At 40.9% G+C, this 18,536-nt stretch overlaps 1 protein-coding gene across 1 annotated transcript; it reads left to right on the top strand.

Moving 5' to 3' along the window:
- The first annotated feature begins 8,590 nt into the window (after positions 1-8,590).
- Positions 8,591-10,967, top strand: LOC118823401 (ictacalcin-like). The gene is made up of 3 exons (XM_036592977.1): positions 8,591-8,755; positions 9,998-10,152; positions 10,669-10,967. The coding sequence occupies exons 2-3, from the start codon at positions 10,006-10,008 to the stop codon at positions 10,813-10,815; spliced, it is 294 nt and encodes a 97-aa protein (XP_036448870.1). The 5' UTR covers positions 8,591-8,755; positions 9,998-10,005; the 3' UTR covers positions 10,816-10,967.
- Positions 10,968-18,536: the final 7,569 nt, after the last annotated feature.

Raw genomic sequence — 18,536 nt, forward strand, 5'->3', positions numbered from 1 at the left:
CACGATGCACAAAACTCAGTCGTGGCACAAACGAGAGAGAAATCCTATTCCAGTGATTCACGGCTGTGTTACATAATGACAGAGAGGTTAGCTGAGTTTACTCCTACACGCCCCTTCTGTCCCCCGGGCCGGCTGAATCCCCCCTCCCAAACCAGTTCTCTTCTCCTTCAAACCTCTCACACTCTTTCACTAGCGCTCACTGTCACTCAGGGCTTACAGAGTTATTAAACATGCTCAAGCTATCACTCCATCAATCTGCTCTGTATTGTCCCACAACAATGCAAAGACAAACACTGACTCTATCTCGCTCGCTCAAGCACAGTACACACATTGGTATTCCTGTCTTTGTGGGGTCGTTCAGTATGAATGCAGCTAAAAGCCACACCTAAACCGACCAAAAAAGGAGCAAATAATGTTATAGAACAATAAATAAAATGAACAGCCACCAGTGTATCACTGTTAGCCACATTGGCATGTTCAACTGAGCTACTGGGTTCCTTTAACTTAAACAGGAACCAGAAGCTCATCTTTCTGCACATCCATTTTCACTGTTAGCCACATTACCCCATGACCCAGAAGGATAAGCGGTTTAGATGATGGGTGGATGGATGGATGAAAATGTGTGTGTGTGTGTGCTAGCCTCGTTAGCATTTTGTTCAAGATAATGTGTTCCCCTTAACTCAAGGCAACACAAGCAAACTTTTTGACTCTTTTACAAATAAAAGCTGCATTTTCTGCAAAGAGGCATTTTTCCTAATGCTTTACAAACCTCAATTCCAAAAAAGTTGGGACAGCATTTGAAATGCTAATTTAAAAAAATCTTGTTCCATTTATTTACTTTAAAAGTAAATAGTCTGTTTTGGAGATACGAGGTTTTCTTCTGACAACAGGGACATAGAGGCTTTACAGCAGTAAAACCCATTATATTTTGGTCTTGACCCATTTTTTTGCACAGGAGTATTGGTGTAGGTAAGTAGATTAGGCCATATGAGGCCTTGATTTTCAGGTTTTGCACTTAATAGCCAGGCAGTCTAGCATCCCCGCTCTCTGGTTACACAGCCATGCTGTTGTGACACATGCAGAATGTTTCTTGGCATTGTTTTGTCAAAATAAGCACGGACATCCCTGAAAAAGATGCCATCTAGAAGGCAGCAAGGGAAAAGAGAAGAGAGAAGAAGCAGCAATAATAATACACCCCCATATCATGACCGACCCTGGCTTTGGAACTTTACACTGGTAACAATCTGCATGTTTTTTTACTTTGGCCTGACATCCATTATTTCCATAAACAATCCGAAAGGTTGACTCACCAGACCACAACACGTGTCCACTGTGCTTCAGTCCATTTCACATGAGCTCAAGCCCAGAGAAGTCTGCATTTGTGGATGCACAACAAACAGGTTTTATCAACAACGGTGTGTCATAATAGTCCCGAGCCCATGCAGCAACATCCATCACAGAAGCATGGAGGCTTTTAATGCATGGCCATCGGAGGGATCAAAAATGTGGTTCAGTTTGCAATCTTGCCTGTTATGCACAGAGATTTCTCCACATTCCCTGAATCTTTTGATGATCTTGTGCATTATAGAGGGTAAAATACCTCGAATCCTTTCAATCGCCCATTGAAGAACGTTGTTTTTTGGCTGAGCCTCGACACATCCTTGCTCATAAGGGACTAGGCCTTTCCTGGACACTCCTTTTATACCCAAGCATGACTGCATCACCAGCTAAAGATGTTTTTTGAACATTTCACAATGTTCAGACTCTCGAATTGCCTCTGACCGAACTTTCTCGTAATGTGTTGCAGCCGTCAGTTTCAGAATGACCATATGTTTATTTAAAAAAACAACAAAATTGACAAGACGAAACACTAAAATTTTGCCTTTGTGCCGTTTTAATACAGGTCATAATGGGTTTACAAACCACTGCTTTCAGTTACATTTCACATAATATCCCAATTGAGGTTTGCACATCAAAAATAATATCACATTTTTTATCATTCTGGAGACATTTGGCCCATACAAAGTGTTAAATACACACTCGGACCCCTCCAAATCTTTTTTATGTCTGGTTACAATACTCGCTGAATATAAACACGGGCACCCTTTCGCTTCCTCCCTCTTTTCTTTGCACCTCTCAATAACAAAAGCAAATGTAGCTTCTCACGGCAGCAACGGACTGCATTGCCATAGAAACACAACAGTGGCACACACAGGGGACGCTAATCAAAGCCACGCAGCTGACACTGAATCATCCAGCGTGCATGTAGGCAGAGTAACAGGACATTTACTCTCTTTCTTTTTGCTTTCCCTCAGTTTTGCTCACCATAAGCTTGCACAAGTCAAGTCTTGATAACTTACTAGAGGTCACTCTGTGAATACTCCATAAGCTCTGAACAGTATAAACCAGTATAAACCCCTCATGAAAGACTAACACATAGCAGCACATATAGCACAAATTAGCCAACAAATTAGCTCAGATCAGCAGAACATATAGCACAAATTAGCCCAGATGAGCAGCACACATAGCACAAATTAGCCAACAAATTAGCTCAGATTGGCAGCACGTATAGCACAAACTAGCCCAGATGAGCAGCACATATAGCACAAATTAGTCCAGAAATTAGCTCAGATGAGCAGCACGTATAGCACAAATTAGTCCAGAAATTAGCTCAGATTGGCAGCACGTATAGCACAAACTAGCCCAGATGAGCAGCACATATAGCACAAATTAGGCCAGAAATGAGCTTAGATAAGCAGCACGTGTAGCACAAATTAGTCCAGAAATTAGCTCAGATGAGCAGCACGTATAGCACAAATAAGTCCAGATGAGCAGCATGTATAGCACAAATTAGTCCAGAAATTAGCTCAGATGAGCAGCACGTATAGCACAAATTAGCCAACAAAGTAGCTCAGATAAGCAGCACATACAGCACAAATTAGCCCACAAAGTAGCTCAGCAGTTGAAAACTAACATCAGCAGTACTTTGGCCAACTTACAGGAATGTTCACAAAAATAAATCAAATGTACACACTTTCCCTCTTACCTCAAACTGAGCAAATCAGCTGAGAAAAGTCTGGTGTCTTAAGTTTGCTTCTTTAGTTTTGCACTGCAGCCAGAAGGCTAATATAGCTAACAAGTAATAGAAGCCTATGACACCAAAAATCTTTATTCGGAAACAGGCTCCTATAATATTAGCCTCTTAGCCTCAACTCAGACTTCAGATACAAAACATGACTTGGCTGATGGACTAAGCTTGGGGTAAGGGGGGAAATGAAGTTAAGGTTAGCTTCTTACAGGTGCCAGAATGTTAGTGCTGCACCATTTAATGTGGAACGGAAAATTCGATTAAGAAGCCAACTTCTAGTAAACAGTAGTTTTTCCTCCATGGCGGTGTTCTGACAAAGCCGATTATTCCCTGAGGATGCGTAGTTTTGAGGTGATTTGTCAGAAAAAGCTAACATTAGCCTCGGAAATGTCATTTAAACTCATGTTACATTACTAACATCAGTGTTAATCCAAAGTACCTAGAAGCTGCTTCATTCAGCTAGTCATCCTAGCACACCGCTACATTAGCTAGCTAACTACACACAACTGAATAATTAGCTTAAAATACTGTAAAACTTATTTTGTAAACGCAGTTTTTACACTCTCGCTCGTCCTCGTCCTGGACACCTGTTCAGACAAAAACTCAGCGAGCAAACTAGCATGCTAACATGCTAAACCAGTTACCTGACACTTCAACCTGAAGAACTAAAAAGAAAAATCGACATATTTATTCTTATATTACTTTTGCTTATTCCTTGCTGTAGCTCAAAATTCTGGACAGGTTTAAGGAAAGAGCCACATGTTTTGTTTTGTTTTGAACAATACATCAGTTTGTCAGAACATTCCGTAACAGCAAACTGTTTTGCAAAGCAAATAGTGTTTGGGGTGTTTGGGGTCAGCTGTTATGAAAAAAATGTTAAGAATTGTGCTTTGTCCAAAAGCACTTGACAAATATGTAACTACTGGTGTGGTTTGACTGGACTACAGAAAACTAATGTCCAGGCAGAACGTCCAGTGACTGCTCCATTGCAGTGACCACTGGGCGTCCTGGCCGCTCTTCTTTTGGCAAAAAGAGTGACACAAAATATGAACTAATATGATCAAAATGATCTGTACTACCGTAGTGTCTTTCCATGAATGTGCAACATTGCTCATGCATGCACGCTAATAGGCCACAACTATTAGCATACCATGCTGCACGCCAACCATATTGCACTTGTTGGCTTCTTGCCAGTCCAGTCCATCATTGCTAGCATTTCTTGTTTGAAACATAATCGGTTTGCAAACTGTAATCCTTTACATAAGAAATAAAACAAACCGCACAACAAACAAGGTGCTACACTGCATAGGCGTATAACAACCGCTGATTCTGTGCACATGGATTCAGTCTAGGCCTTGGCACTCACCATTCACCAATGAATATCCTGTTTAGTTTAGACTTAGTCTCAACCCTGCTCTGGGTATCCAGCCCTTTAGTGACCTGTACTATATGGTCAAAAGTATGTGGACACAGCCGTCACACTTATGTAGGCTTGTTGGACATTCCATTCCAAAACCATGGGCATTAATATGGAGTTGGTCACTCCCTTTGCAGCTGTAACAGCCTCCACTCTTCTGGCAAGGCACTCCACAGGACTTTGGAGCATCTGTGGGACTTTGTGCCCGTTCAGTCAAGAGTGCATTGATGTCAGGACGAGAAGGAACGGCTTGCAATTGACGTTCCAATTCATCCCGAAGGTGTTCAGGGGGGTTGAGGTCAGGGCTCTGTGCAGGTCACTGAGGTTCCTCCACACCAAGCTCATCAAACCACATCTTTATGGATCTCGCTTTGTGCACAGGGGCACAGTGATGCTGGAACAGGAAATAGCCTTCTTCAAACTGCAGCAACAAAGTTGGAAGCATGTAATTGTCTAAAATGTCTTTGTATGCTGTGGCATTAACATTACCCTTCACTGCAACTGAGGGACTGAGCTGTTGTTGCCCCTAGTGCTACCATTTTAAAATACACTTACAGTTGACTGTGGCAGATCTAGCAAGGCAGGAATTTCACAAACTGACTTGTGGCACAGATGGCATCCTATGACAATGACATATTTAAAGTCACTGAATTTTTCAGGACGACCCATTCTATTGCCAATATCTGTCTATGTCAATTTTATACACCTATTAGCAATGGGTGTGGCTGAAACACCTGAACTCTTGCTGAATAATTAGCATGGCTGCCCACATGTTTTTGGCCATATAATGTAGTTCACTAACTGCAGTTTGCCTAAACTAGCAGGTGCATTTAGTATCTCCCTACAAACCAATTAAGGGAACTACTTTTTCATTCTGCATAGCACACAAATTGATACTCTGTTCCACTTGCCTGTGAGGTGCTTTATTTGTGCTTTACCACAATAAGGACAAAACACCACATACAGCACCACCAGGTTGACTTTAACAGACTTGAATTTATTCTGCACAATTTAAAAACCCAGTCATTTGGGCCCCAAGGCTCCAGATGCACTGTGCAGTTTTGTGTTTTCCTGTTCTAACACACTTGATTTTAGCCTGAGAAGGACCTTCTGATATTACTCAAGAGCATGTACAAGGAAAAAAAAGCAAAACTACGCTTACCATGTTGACATATCTGTGCTTTGCCACAACCAGGGCAACCAGGTCGGCTACTACTAATCCAAAACCATATTTCAATGCAGGTTTAATGTTTATTTCTCACAAGTTGTGCATCTTTCGGTTGTGGTGAGTGGCGTCCTAAATATTCTACTATGTACTGCCAACACTGGCAGCACCTCCACAAAAATACAAGGGCACAGAGCCCATGTCCGAATAAAATTTTAAAAAATGATACGCAGGAAGTTTGTTTTTGCCTGTAAAGGCGCCATACATCATTATACTACCTAGAAATAAACACACTAATGTTTTTCTTTTTCCTTTTTGTAAGGATGATTGCTAAGTCACTTGTCAGACAGTGAAATCACCAACAGCTTTGTTTGACTCAACTCTGACTGTTCACGCAATGCGTCATAGGCAGACATGGTATCTCCCCAGTTTGGATTTGAATGTATGAACATTTCATTTTGAGGAATTATTCTCAAAGACCATTTTTTTCCAAAATTGTAGTCAGTGAGCCAAATTTGGTATCTTCATTTTGCACTGGTGCTACGAGGCTAATGTAGCTAACAAGCAACAGAAGCTTATAGTGCAAAATATATGCTGAAACCGTGACTATTATAGAGCTAGGCCTTCAGTTCAAAGCATAAATGTCAGAAGAAAAAATAAAAATAAAAACAACTCTACAGCAATGCTAACTTTTGCTAGTGTTCCTGTGGCATTCTAGCGGTTTGCTAAGCTAACGGTGATTCACATGAACCTTTTTTTGCCCAGAGGGTCCCTGCCTAATGAAATCATCACACACTGCCTCCAACGTTGTTCAGTAATCTTGAACAGACTTGCTTATGTGGTTTCTGAAGCCTGAATTTTGTCTGCACTCCATTTCCATAGATAACAATAGTCCATAGTGCCTTTACTGTTAGCCGCTAGCAATTACATTTGCGGTAAAGGGAACATTGTGGACATTAAATTTTATGTCAAACTAATTTCTGCTTAGTTTTACTGACACTAGATAACGTATAGACTTTTCTCAGAGTTGCTCAACCCTGAAGTTTGGGTGTGTACTGTATATCTTTCTGCACTAGACATAAGAGCGCGGCATGACCATTCAGCGCACCTGCCCATAATGTGCCTTGCTAGCTTTATCTGCTGAATGACACGGCCCTGCGGTGAGGATTTATGATTTTGCTGTTTAACTAAGTGACCTAACAATATTTCTAACACTCTTCACAGTTCACCTCCTGTAAGTTCTTCATTTTAGGGAGTAGCTCAGCTTATAAACTAAACATACTGTGCAGAGTTGCTATTTGAGGTTTCTCAATAACCAATTACAATATACACCCACTGTCAACTTTATAAGATAAACTCTTCCCTTGTATTTCCACTCACTGGCCACTTTATTAGAAAGTCCTTGTCTTTTCACTCACTGGTCACTTTATTAGAAACCCCTTGGCCTTTCCACTCACTGGCTACTTCTTTTTGAGAAACACCTACCTTGACATTTCACTTTCTGGCCACTTTATTAGAAACCCCTTGTCTTTACACTCACTGGCCAATTTATTAGAAACCCCTTGACCTTCATCCACCAGCCATTTCATTTATTAAAAAACCCTTGTACCCAGTCATTGGCCATTCCTTAGACACCCTGTGTCCCTACTTATTGGTCAGTTAGCCCCTTGGCCTTTCCACTCACTGGCTACTTCATTATAAGAAACACCTACCTTGTTCTTCCACTTTTTGGCCACTTTATTAGACACCTCTTTTCTTTTGCACTCATTCGCTACTTTATAATAAGAAACACCTACCTTGTCTTTCCATGTTCTGGCCACTTTATTAGAAACCCTTGTCCTTTTGCACTCATTGGCTCCTTCATTATAAGAAACACCTACCTTGTTCTTCCACTTTCTGGACACTTTATTAGAAGCCCCTTGTCCTTCACCCTCTGGCCACATTATTATAAACCCCTTGTCCTTTGCCCACTGGTCACTATATTAGGAACCCATTGTCCGTCCTCTCACTGGCCACTTTATTAGAAATCTCTTGCACCTCACCCACTGGCCACTTTATTAGAAACTCCTTGTACTTCCCACTCTCTGGCCATTTTATTAGGAACCCCTTGTCTTTCCACTTATTAGCCACTTCGTTAGAAACCATTTGTTCCACTCACTGGCCATGTTATGGGCTCAGTCACCCAAAAATATCCAGCTGAGAGCAGCTCTGTGGTCAGAAACTGACCACTGATGAATAGCTAACACAATATGCTTATCAGCAGATGGCCTAAGTGTATGCCAACAAGGTGGAACTGCAAGGTAGGAGTTTCCAATAAAGTGGCCACAGTGCATAAGCATGCATATTTTATAGAATATATCTGTAGTAGCTGCTGATAAGGACTCGTTTCAGCTTTATTGCCCTGCCAACTTCCAATAACCTACTTGAGCCAGTACTTTTCACTTGCTTAATTTGCAGGTGGTTCTATTTGCCGTCTATTCTTGAGAATATGTGGATTATTATAATACTACCCAGTCCTACATGCAGACACACCTAGCCTTACTGTGTGCACAAGTCTTAGTTGCTTCAGAAAACCTGGCTAAACTCGCTCGTCCAGCGAATCGTGGGGAGGGTATTAACAGTAGGTCACAGTTTACATCTCCAGGCTGTCAATAAAAGTTTGACTGTGGTTTGTTTGAGCCACCCTGGCCTCAGGAAAACTGAGCTTTGCAAGCTTGGAAGATTACAAAAAGCAAGTGACGTTACACCACAACTCGCACAAGGAACAAACAGAGTTTCTATGGTAGTTTGAGGGTGAAATTCAATGCTGCATCCTAGGCAGGACAAAAGGCTGGAGATGTTTTAGCATCTTATGGGGTAATTATAGTGCTACCATAACCCTCCAACACTCAGGGAGGCATAAAAGGCCATGAAGAGAGAAAGAAGACGAGGAGGAGGGAGTTAACCATGAGCTAAGAGGGGCAGAACGGATATAGCCAGAGGGTGTGGCAGCTAGTGCATATAACAGCAGGTCCATCCCTCCTTCCATCACTCCCTCCTTCTCTCTCCTACTCGTTGCTCATTGAGGTCTCCGGACAAACCTAAGGTGAGTGGGGAAAAAGATTGTCAAACTTGTTGTTAGCGCTCTACAAAGAGTGAGTGACAGTGCAACAAATGTTAGCATAACTATTTTAAGTTTTAGCTGCTGGTTCCTGACCTGGTGGTGCAGACTTTGGCAGCATTTCTGGGGATCTACTCGACTGTTACCGCAGCAAACTGTTGGTGTTTTCTTAAAGGGCATTCCTCTTCAGGATCGCGCAGTTATTCTCTCTGGCTCCACAACCTCTTTCAGTGCTTGTTTCATTCACTCTGCACGGCGAGCCAAGAAGCTGCGTAGGACTTGTAAACTCTCTCTCGCAAGCACACTCCTCCCTGTTTTTTTCCATTCTGCTCCTTCCTCATCTCCTCTCACCCTCAAAGCTATGAGACCAGAAATTTCCTTCCGGTGGTCACTGAAATGCAGCTGCATCCATCTTCACCGAATAAAAGCGATCCACAGACTTGTCTTTTCGGTATTAACAGTTTTGTCCACTTATGACCATAATCGTCTTGATGGAATGCATTTTGTTTATGTGTAAAAGCATGTACACATATTTAGCTCTCCATCTAGGAGATCGTTCAGGTCAAACCTGTGGGTCTGCGAAGGCCAGAGAACGTGAGAAGTGGGAGGCTTTGTCTGCAAATGTGTTCTTCATTCGTTAACCCAATGACTTAATTACAGAGCAGAGCGAAGGGCGTTGGCCATAATCTGCTTGTGTGTAAACCGGTCATTTACTTCACCACTCCTCTTCTCCCCCCAACTTTCGTCCTTTCTTCTCCTTCTCTCCTCCCCTCTTTCTTTCTTTCGCGCTCTCTCTCTCTCCACTTCCTTTTGGGTGATTCCTCCTATCACGGCACACAGGGAAGAATACCCTTAACTTCCTCTAGGCTAGAGCAGGGTGTGGCGCGCTATTAGTCAGTGTGGGGTGTCTTGGTTCATTTCTCTGCTTTGCATCCATGTGGCACCAAATTAAATGTGAGCTATGCAAAATGTCTCTTTCTATAAATGGATGCACTTGTAATTTTTACCCATAATACTGAACTGTATTGCTCTTAATCACTAAATTATTATATGCACTCTGGTGTGCATTTACCACAAAATGTTCCATAATCTTCTCAAGTTGTCTTGCACTGTGAAAATATGGTACAATTTGCAATATGTAAAGCAAACGCATGCACAAAAGTGAAATGAAGGTTTTTGACCTATAATGAAATATAAATGAAATGTACCGTTTCCTTTCTGCTCCAGAAGCCACCATGTCCAAGCCAAGCCAGGTGCAGAGTGCCATGGCACTTCTGATTTCGGCCTTCCATAATTATTCCGGAAAGGAGGGAGACAAGTACACTCTGAGCAAGGGGGAGCTGAAGGACCTGCTCACTAATGAGCTTGGAGACATTTTCGGGGTGAGAGTCACTTGACAATCTATATAAGCTGTATAGTAGCTCCATCTCACATCCAGAAAGCCAAATTTAGCATAGAATCAATGTTTAATGTGTAGCTGTAAATCAAATTTACCCCAAATGTAGTTGCTTTTTAGTTTTTGGCACTGGTGTAACAATGTTAATGATTGGTCAATTTACATATTTGAGCGATATAGCATACAAAGTACAAGGAAAAAAGAGCTACTGCCACTGTTTTCAGCGAAAACACACTTCTTTTTTTCCATTTTTATAGACAACATATAGATAAGCAAGAAGGGCTTATGCGTGCAGTTTGCACAGTGCTAACTGGTGCTCATGCGTTTCCATTATTCGTTAGTGACATTAGCCTCTTAGCTCCAGTGCAGAAGCAAACGCTGGGCACCAAACATGTTTTGACTAGTATACTGAAGGCCTTAAAGTCTGTACAGTTCAGCAGGACTTACATGCAGGAAGGTGGAATCAACATGTGCTGCCTTTGGTTTGTGTTTTATCTGACAGAAATCCACAGACCAGAAAGCACTGGATAAGATCTTTAAGGACCTGGACGCCAATGCTGACGGAACCGTGGACTTCCAGGAGTATGTCACCCTGGTGGCCTGCCTCACCATGCTCTGCAACGAATTCTTCAAAGACCAAAAGAAATAGTTGAGAGGGACACAGACTAGCCGCAAACATGCATATATATATACTCTCATTAAAAATGTAAAACATTTTTGCTTGATCGTAAACAGAAATGCTTTCTCATTCTGTACAATGAACAGGTCTGAAATAAACTATTTTAATATGTGTTAACAGAACCGGTGTTTTCTGGTAATTCCGTGTGCATGTGGGTCTGTGTGTGTGTTTTTTTTTGGGGTTGATGACTGAACGCACCAATTATACACTGGCAGTCAAGAAGAATCTTAATGGCAAACTTCAATATAAACATGGAAAATTGGGGTCCCACTAATATGAAAATGAAAATTCTTGTTACTATAATTTTATACAGTAAAAATGTAACAGATTCCGCTAGTCTCCCAAATTTTCAAAATGTCTGCATAATTTAATGGTTGTGGTGTAAACAAAGTCATTCACTGTGTTTTGATGCAAAACTGTGCATGGTACAAAAAACGTACAGACTTTTTTACAGTGCTGAATGGAACCAGAGGTCGCAATGTCTACAACACAAATGTAGCCATTTTATTCACTATCCAAAACTACCAGTGAACTTACATGTACCTTTCCAACATTAATGGACTTTAAAAACGAGTTTTAGGCCAAAATCTTTTGTCAAAACTATTGTAAAACAATGTCTTAGGCATGAAGGAATGTATTTGTAACCAACAGCTTTCTGTGAGGGAGCTTTCAGAGGCATTGAACTCTTTGGATGTCTGGTTCCTATCACCATTACTGTAAACAATTCTGACTGTACAATGCACACTCCAAACGACTTTGTTCATACATTTTTTGCATAAATGTTCAAAATTAAAAGAACTCCCACTTAAGTGGTGCTTTACTGACTGATTTTAATGTCAGTTGTCAACTAAGAATGGCCAAATATGACTATATCATTCATTTTAGTTGTTTTACAGATGAATCAGTCAACTCAACATCGAAGTTCGATACAAACAATATAAATATTTCAATTTTTAAACTGGACCTTGCTAATAAGGCATTTTGCCATAAGAGTATTACATGCTGCGTGTGTGTGTGTGAGAGAGCTAGAGAGAGAGAGAGAGAGAGAATAAAGAAGGTTCTGTACTCAGGAGAAAGCAATAAAAACCGTAGCTGTTTCGCAAAGCCAGGAGATTAACTTGTGCAAAAAAAGAGAGCCTGCGGGAGGTATTACACATGTGCAAGTTGAGAGAAAGAGGCGTTAACTTGGTTTATGCGGTGTCATGCTAGACTTTTTCAAATGATACTCTTATTTTTGTTCAATTACTTTTATGTGAAAAGTAATCTACTTTTTAATCTGTTCCCTTTTAGCCATTCACGTTGAGTCCCAATTCCTTTTTTTTAGGTTTCATTTCAGTTCTGTGGGTTCAGAACCTGTTTTGCTTTCCAGTTGCTTACACCTCTAATTTTGGAGCTTTAGCATGTATTTTTGAACCAAAAAATGAAGAAAAGAGTCTAGCAAACTTCATTTCGTATGCTGAGATATGCACGATGTGCATTATATGGCCAAAAGTATATAGACACTTGACCGTCACACCTATATGAGCTTGTTAGACATTCAGTTCCAAAACCAGGGACATTAATATAGAGTTGGCCATCCTTTGTGGCTATAACAGCCTCCACTCTTCTGGGAAGGCTTTCCACAAGATTTTGGAGTCTGTTTGTGGGAATTTGTGCCCATTCAAAAGAGTATTACTGTGGTCAGGTACTGATGTTGGATGAGAGGCCCTGGCTCGCAATAAATGATGTTCAACAGGGTTGAGGGCAGGGTCCTGTGCAGGCCACTGGAGATTCTCCACACTAAACTCGCCAATCTGTGTCTTTATGGAGCTCGCTTAGTGCACAGGGGCTCAGTCACGCTGTAGCAGGAAAGGGTCTTCCCCAAACTGCTGCCACAAAGTTGGGAGCAAATCATTGTCTTAAATGTGTTTGAATCCTGTTGCATTAACATTAACCTCCACTTGAAATTCAGGCCTGAGCCCAAACCCTGGAACAGCCCCAGACCATTATCCTTCCTCCACCAAACTTTACTGTTGGCACCATACATTCCGGTAGGTAGCATTCTTCTGGCAGCCGGCAAACCCAGATTGCCAGATAGTGAGTCGTCGATAGTGAGTCGTCACTCCAGAGAACATGTTCTCACTGCTCCAGACTCCAGTGGCGACATACCTTACACCATTCCATCCAACGCTTGGCATTGCGCATAGTTGTCTTAGGCTTGTGTGCAGCTGCTCAGCCATGGAAACCCATTTTATGAAGCTCCCGAGGCACAGTTTTTGTGATGATGCTACTTCCAAAGGCAGTAGTGAGTAATGCAACAGAATGCCACCATAGATAGTTGTTTTTGATGCACTACGCACTTTAGCACTCAGCAGCACTCCTGTGAGTTTAAGGAATCTACTGCTTTGCGGCTGAGCTGTTGCTGCTCCTAGATGCTTCCATTTCACAATGAGAGCACTTACAATTGACTGGGGCAGATCTAGCAGAGCAGAATTTCATTAAATGACTTGTGTTGTGTCCTCTGACAGTTCCACAATTGCATTCATTCACTTGAGTTCTTCAGTATGACCCCATTTTACTGACAGTGTTTGTCTATGGAGATGGCATGGCTATTTGCTTGATTTTATACACGAGTGGCAGAAACACCAAAACTCAATTAAGAGGGGTGTGCACATGAATGCAAATCTATTCAGTGACAGATAGCATGTAAATGTTTTAATAAGCCCTTCACACCAACTTACCCTTCGTACCATCCTTAAGTTTATTCTGCTAACTTGCTACACTGCTTGAAATATGGCATATTGTAGTGTTATACACTATAAAAAAGGCAGTTTACTGCACAAATCGTTGTACTTCATTGATGGCTTAAGTTGGCATCAGCCATGCCACAATAGGATTCGCTCTAGACCTACCTACGTTTTGCCTACACAGCTGCCAGTGATAAAATGGCACACTACTTCCTAAACTAAGCAAAACCCAAACAAAGAAGGCTAGTCTCACTTTCATTATAAGAGTCCTTGTCAGAATAAATGAATAAATGCTAGAAACCATTTTCAGAACATGCCTACAATATGTTGTGTTTTGGATACTGGTATGTTTATTGTTGTTGGTTATGTAGCCCTTAGCTTACTAACTAAGACTCTGCTGAAAAAACAGCTTGGATCAGGATGAAAACTGGTTTTGAGCTGGACTGGTGCTGGTTTGGCTGGTCACTCAGTATCCTCATGCTGATTGACCAGCCAAACCAGCACCAGTCCAGCTCAAAACCAGTTTTCATCCTGATCCAAGCTGTTTTTTCAGCAGAGTCTTAGTTAGTAAGCTAAGGGCTACATAACCAACAACAATAAAAAGAAGAGCAGTGCACCATGCTTAAAACAGATGTAGCAATTATTAAAAACCTCTATATATTCTACAATGCAACTTCTCAAATAAGGGTTTCAGTTTGTTTGATTAGCTAGCTAATAAGCTAACTCAGACTAGCCTCACAGTGTGTTGCAGTTTGTTGCTATTGAAAAATCTGCTCCTTGTTTTTCCCTGTATGATCCTTTTGGAACTGATCATTGACGTTGCCTTATCAACAATTTGAAAAGTTGCTGTGGTGCTTCATGTATCTCAGAGGAAGCACATGCTATTCTTCACCCTCCTAGCTTGGTAGCATCGTGTGATAGGAGGACAGCTAGCTAGTGGGTGGAACTGCACAATGACACAACTAAACTGGGGGGATATTTTAACTTTGGCCAACTTTAATGCTTCTCGAGTTCCTTATCGTCCCTATTAGCAACTATTAAAAGGCTCACGTCACACATTTTTTCTGCATTTTATTTGCCCCCTGAGGTCCCCTTATATTTGTGTCATTTCATGTAAGAAAGCAGTATTAAGTTATATTATTTAAGTTTTGGGGATTTGGAGACGGAAATACGTTATTGCCACAATTTGCAGAAGAACATTTTGTAACCTGGCTTCGGACCCCTTCCCCGAGTAGATGAATCTGATGATTGCGTGCGAATTAGAGTATTCAAAGAGAACTCAGTCAAAACTTGGTGAAGGATGTGTCTTCCAAGGATGTAAGTGAAGTATCTGCTATTGTCATCTTCATCAGTACAAGGTTTATTTTGCATTTGCAGCTTTGTTTCCATATATCAGGGGATGGCAACCCAAATGTTAGCAAGAGCCATTTTGTCCTTTTAACAAAAATCAAACCACCTTGGGAGCCACAACATGTAATGTCCATTTTACCATCTTGGCTGTAAATATATCTCAGTATGTACTAATGTCCTAGCATAGACTAAGAAACATAATATAAACGAAAAACCAGACTTTGCTCTGCTTTAAGCTTTAGCTCAGCTATAACCACTTTTCTCACATCTCCAGCAGGACACTTTTCCACAAAAATGGAATAGTTTCTTACAAAATGTCTCAGCATTTGACTGTTTACAAGGCTTAACGGGAACGGGAAGATTCAAATAAGAAGCTGGCGAATGAGAAGCTGACTTTAGCTTCACGACTTTTTGTGTTTGACAGTTTCTCGCTGCAGATTTAATGTATCACGAAACCAGCTGGAGTGATTATAAACGCGAGTAAGTCTGTTCATCTCCAAATTATCGTTGTTGATCTTAAATCTTTCTCTTTGCCTTCTCGTTAGCTACTAGCTACGCAAGATTGTTGTCTGTGTTGCTATGGTGACCAGCAGTCTGTGCGCCAATCTTCAGGGTTAAAGGGTGAATTAGCAGTTACAGACTACATTAAATCCAGCGTTTAAGACCATTTATTGATGAAACTGTGTTAAAACGATCAGCAGAGCTTTATTTAACTGCAAAGGAGGATTATTTTATTTTTACCTAAAATCTCATTTTGCTGTGTGGCCACAACAGGGCAGTAAAAGAGCCCCATGTTGCCGACCCCTGCCATATACGAGCAGTACAGCCTGGGAAGTGAATGGTATGTTTTGTAACTATAACATTGTTTCCATACAACATAATGGGCTATATACTGTACATTTTCTTCATAAAATGAATCTCTAGATTTGCCAAGGCATAATATCAAGCACGCTGATTAAATCAGGCAGCCGGTGCCCAGGTCTCTCTCTTTCTCTCTCTCTCTGTTTCTGTAATTCAAGTAGGATGATCTTAGCCTGATGCCAGGCCATTTGCAGCACAATTTATTCAAGAGTAAAGTGTACTGGCAGCCTTCTGGTACGCAGGCAAGGATTCCTGTGCAAAACACATGCACACTCAATCGTTTATTATGCTCAGCTCAGTGAATGCAGCATTCTGAACATTCACAAGTTCATTAGCTCTAAACTGAGTCTAAAAGGAGGCTGTTTATGACTCTTTCATTGACTTAGGGCTTTCAGTTTATGTACTACATGCTCAATTCAAGACCAGGCATCAATTTCCCAGAACATCTTGTTACGATCATCTTACTGGTAGTGTTCACTGTGATGCTTGTTCTGCCCTTTAAGTACTTTCTACCCTTTAAGTCTTTGTGACTAAGATGCTTTCAGGAAACCCAGCCCAGACTACTTTGTGTAAACTATTCAGGTAAATGTCTCCATCTTGTGGTTGTCTTAAGAGTTCTTTTGCAGTCCATAGCATGGGAAACCAAACGGTAAAATCTGTTTCTTTTCATCCAAACAAGGAACGGCCATTTGAACTATTTTTGCTATTCTAATGGTCGCATTTCTAAAAGAATTGGAAACGTTTTGGAATGTCTCAATGGGAAAATACTGAATACTGTAAATCAAAAACAAAAAAACAGACTGTTTAAAACAGGGGTGCCCAATCCTGGTCCTGGAGATATACCACTATTATTAAACTCTGGGTCTACCTGACTTATGTAGTCCAAAAGTTTAATAATCAGATTTCTGCTTTGCAACCAGCCAATAAACTCACAGAAGAAGACGTGACGTAAAACGAATGTAAAACTCAAAATTTTGAGCCACTTTAGCTGAAAATATGAACACACATCATGTAGAAGATGAAGAATATTTAAATCTTTTATTTCGTGTTTGGGTTCAGCACCGTTCCAAAAGTGTTTTGCTGCATCTCGCGACATCTCGTGCCTGCGCAGACTGAGAAATCCGATAGAAATCAGAGTAAGAGTTTACATGCACTGAGAAATCGGATAACTGAGCTAAAATTCAGCTCTCTGTATCAGATTTCTTAATCGGATTTCTAGATCGGAGTATGGTGTTTACATGACCATTTGAATAATCTGATAACTTCAGAAATTCGATTATGATCAGATTATTAAATGCATGTAAAAGCACTCGCTGTTTTAAAACAAGGAAAATCAATCAACATGTCTAAGTTGAACCAGCTTCATTATCTAGGTTCGTTCATTAGGCAATTTGTTGAGTTCACACAGTGCCTAATGCACTGTCAGTAAAAAAGACTGACATGGTGCATTCGGATAGGACTATAATGACTGAGAACCTCTAGTACTAATCATATTGGCCCACCTCCTCATCTAAAACTAATTCTTTAGACAGCATAATGGTACAGTAATAACCCAGAAGATGTTAGGGGGTCCTTAGGGGGCAGCTGCTCATGTCGTTTATTAGGTAGAGCCGGCACTGTTCACACAGGTTTGTTTTTGTTGTAGCTCCATTTTGAAAACTGCCTGCGTCTTTGCATCATGCTTCCTCCTTGCTGTATTAAAAAGCACACAGATCTAACAGAAGAGCATCGGGTATATATTTTTTCACATTCACTACAAGTTTAGCATTTCTCACTCCTGTAAACCATTAAAGGCAGGGGTGTCACTAGAGGTTCATGGATAAGGGGGCTAAGCCTGTACTAGCGGGGTCTGGGGACATGGTCCCCAATGAGAATTTTTTTAATGGCCCTCAAAATGTTTAGAGTGCACTTTTAGAGCAAAAAAATGTTAAGTACATCAGCCTATTAAGTATATTAAAAAATTGGTATTTAGTCAAAACAGTAGATCTGTCTCTTCATAGTTTGTATTAAGCACAGAACTACTATAACAAACACGATATCCATCCACTTACAACAGGCACAGATCAAGAAAAGGTACTGAAATCAAGCAATGCTGTCTCCTCTCTCTTAGATAAGCTGCAACGTCCTAAATATATTATTCAAACACACAGATTACCGATCAGTTCAGTCTCAGTTGGTGCAGCCAGAAAGAGTGTGATTTTGCTCTGTGGTCATGTTTAATAACCCAGGTAACAGAATTTCATGGTCATGGTGACAAATATTAAATTCTTCCAGTTAAGTTAAATTAAATTCAGTTTTAATTTAACAGAAGCTTAAACAACTCTCCCTCGCTTTCTTCATCACTACCCTCCATCAGATCTGCTCCTTCGGTCCTGTCAGTCTCCTTCAGCTTCTTCCTCTCCCTCTCCTCCTGTGTTTAGTAATAAAATAAATTTTATTAAACTCAGATTTACAAGAACTCAGAGAAATTATAATCAGTCAATTACTTTTTTGTATTAACTGGTAAAAATCTCACCTGACTGGCCTTCGATGGAGCTGCTGCCTCCTAATTTCCATCTACAGGTTGAGGAATTGAGGGATATCAAACTGGGTTATGATGATCTTTTAACACAAAGGCTGAATCAGCTTATTTTTTTTAATTTTCCACCTTAAATGCTGCAGCGGTTTCATTCAGTTTCATTTTGGCGCCTCGCAGCGGGAAAACTTGAACTACACTCCGGCGAACAGGCAGAGCTACTTAGCTGATGTTAGCGT

The sequence above is a fragment of the Colossoma macropomum genome, unplaced genomic scaffold (genome assembly GCF_904425465.1).
Source record: "Colossoma macropomum unplaced genomic scaffold, Colossoma_macropomum, whole genome shotgun sequence".
In the NCBI taxonomy this organism is placed as follows: domain Eukaryota; kingdom Metazoa; phylum Chordata; class Actinopteri; order Characiformes; family Serrasalmidae; genus Colossoma; species Colossoma macropomum.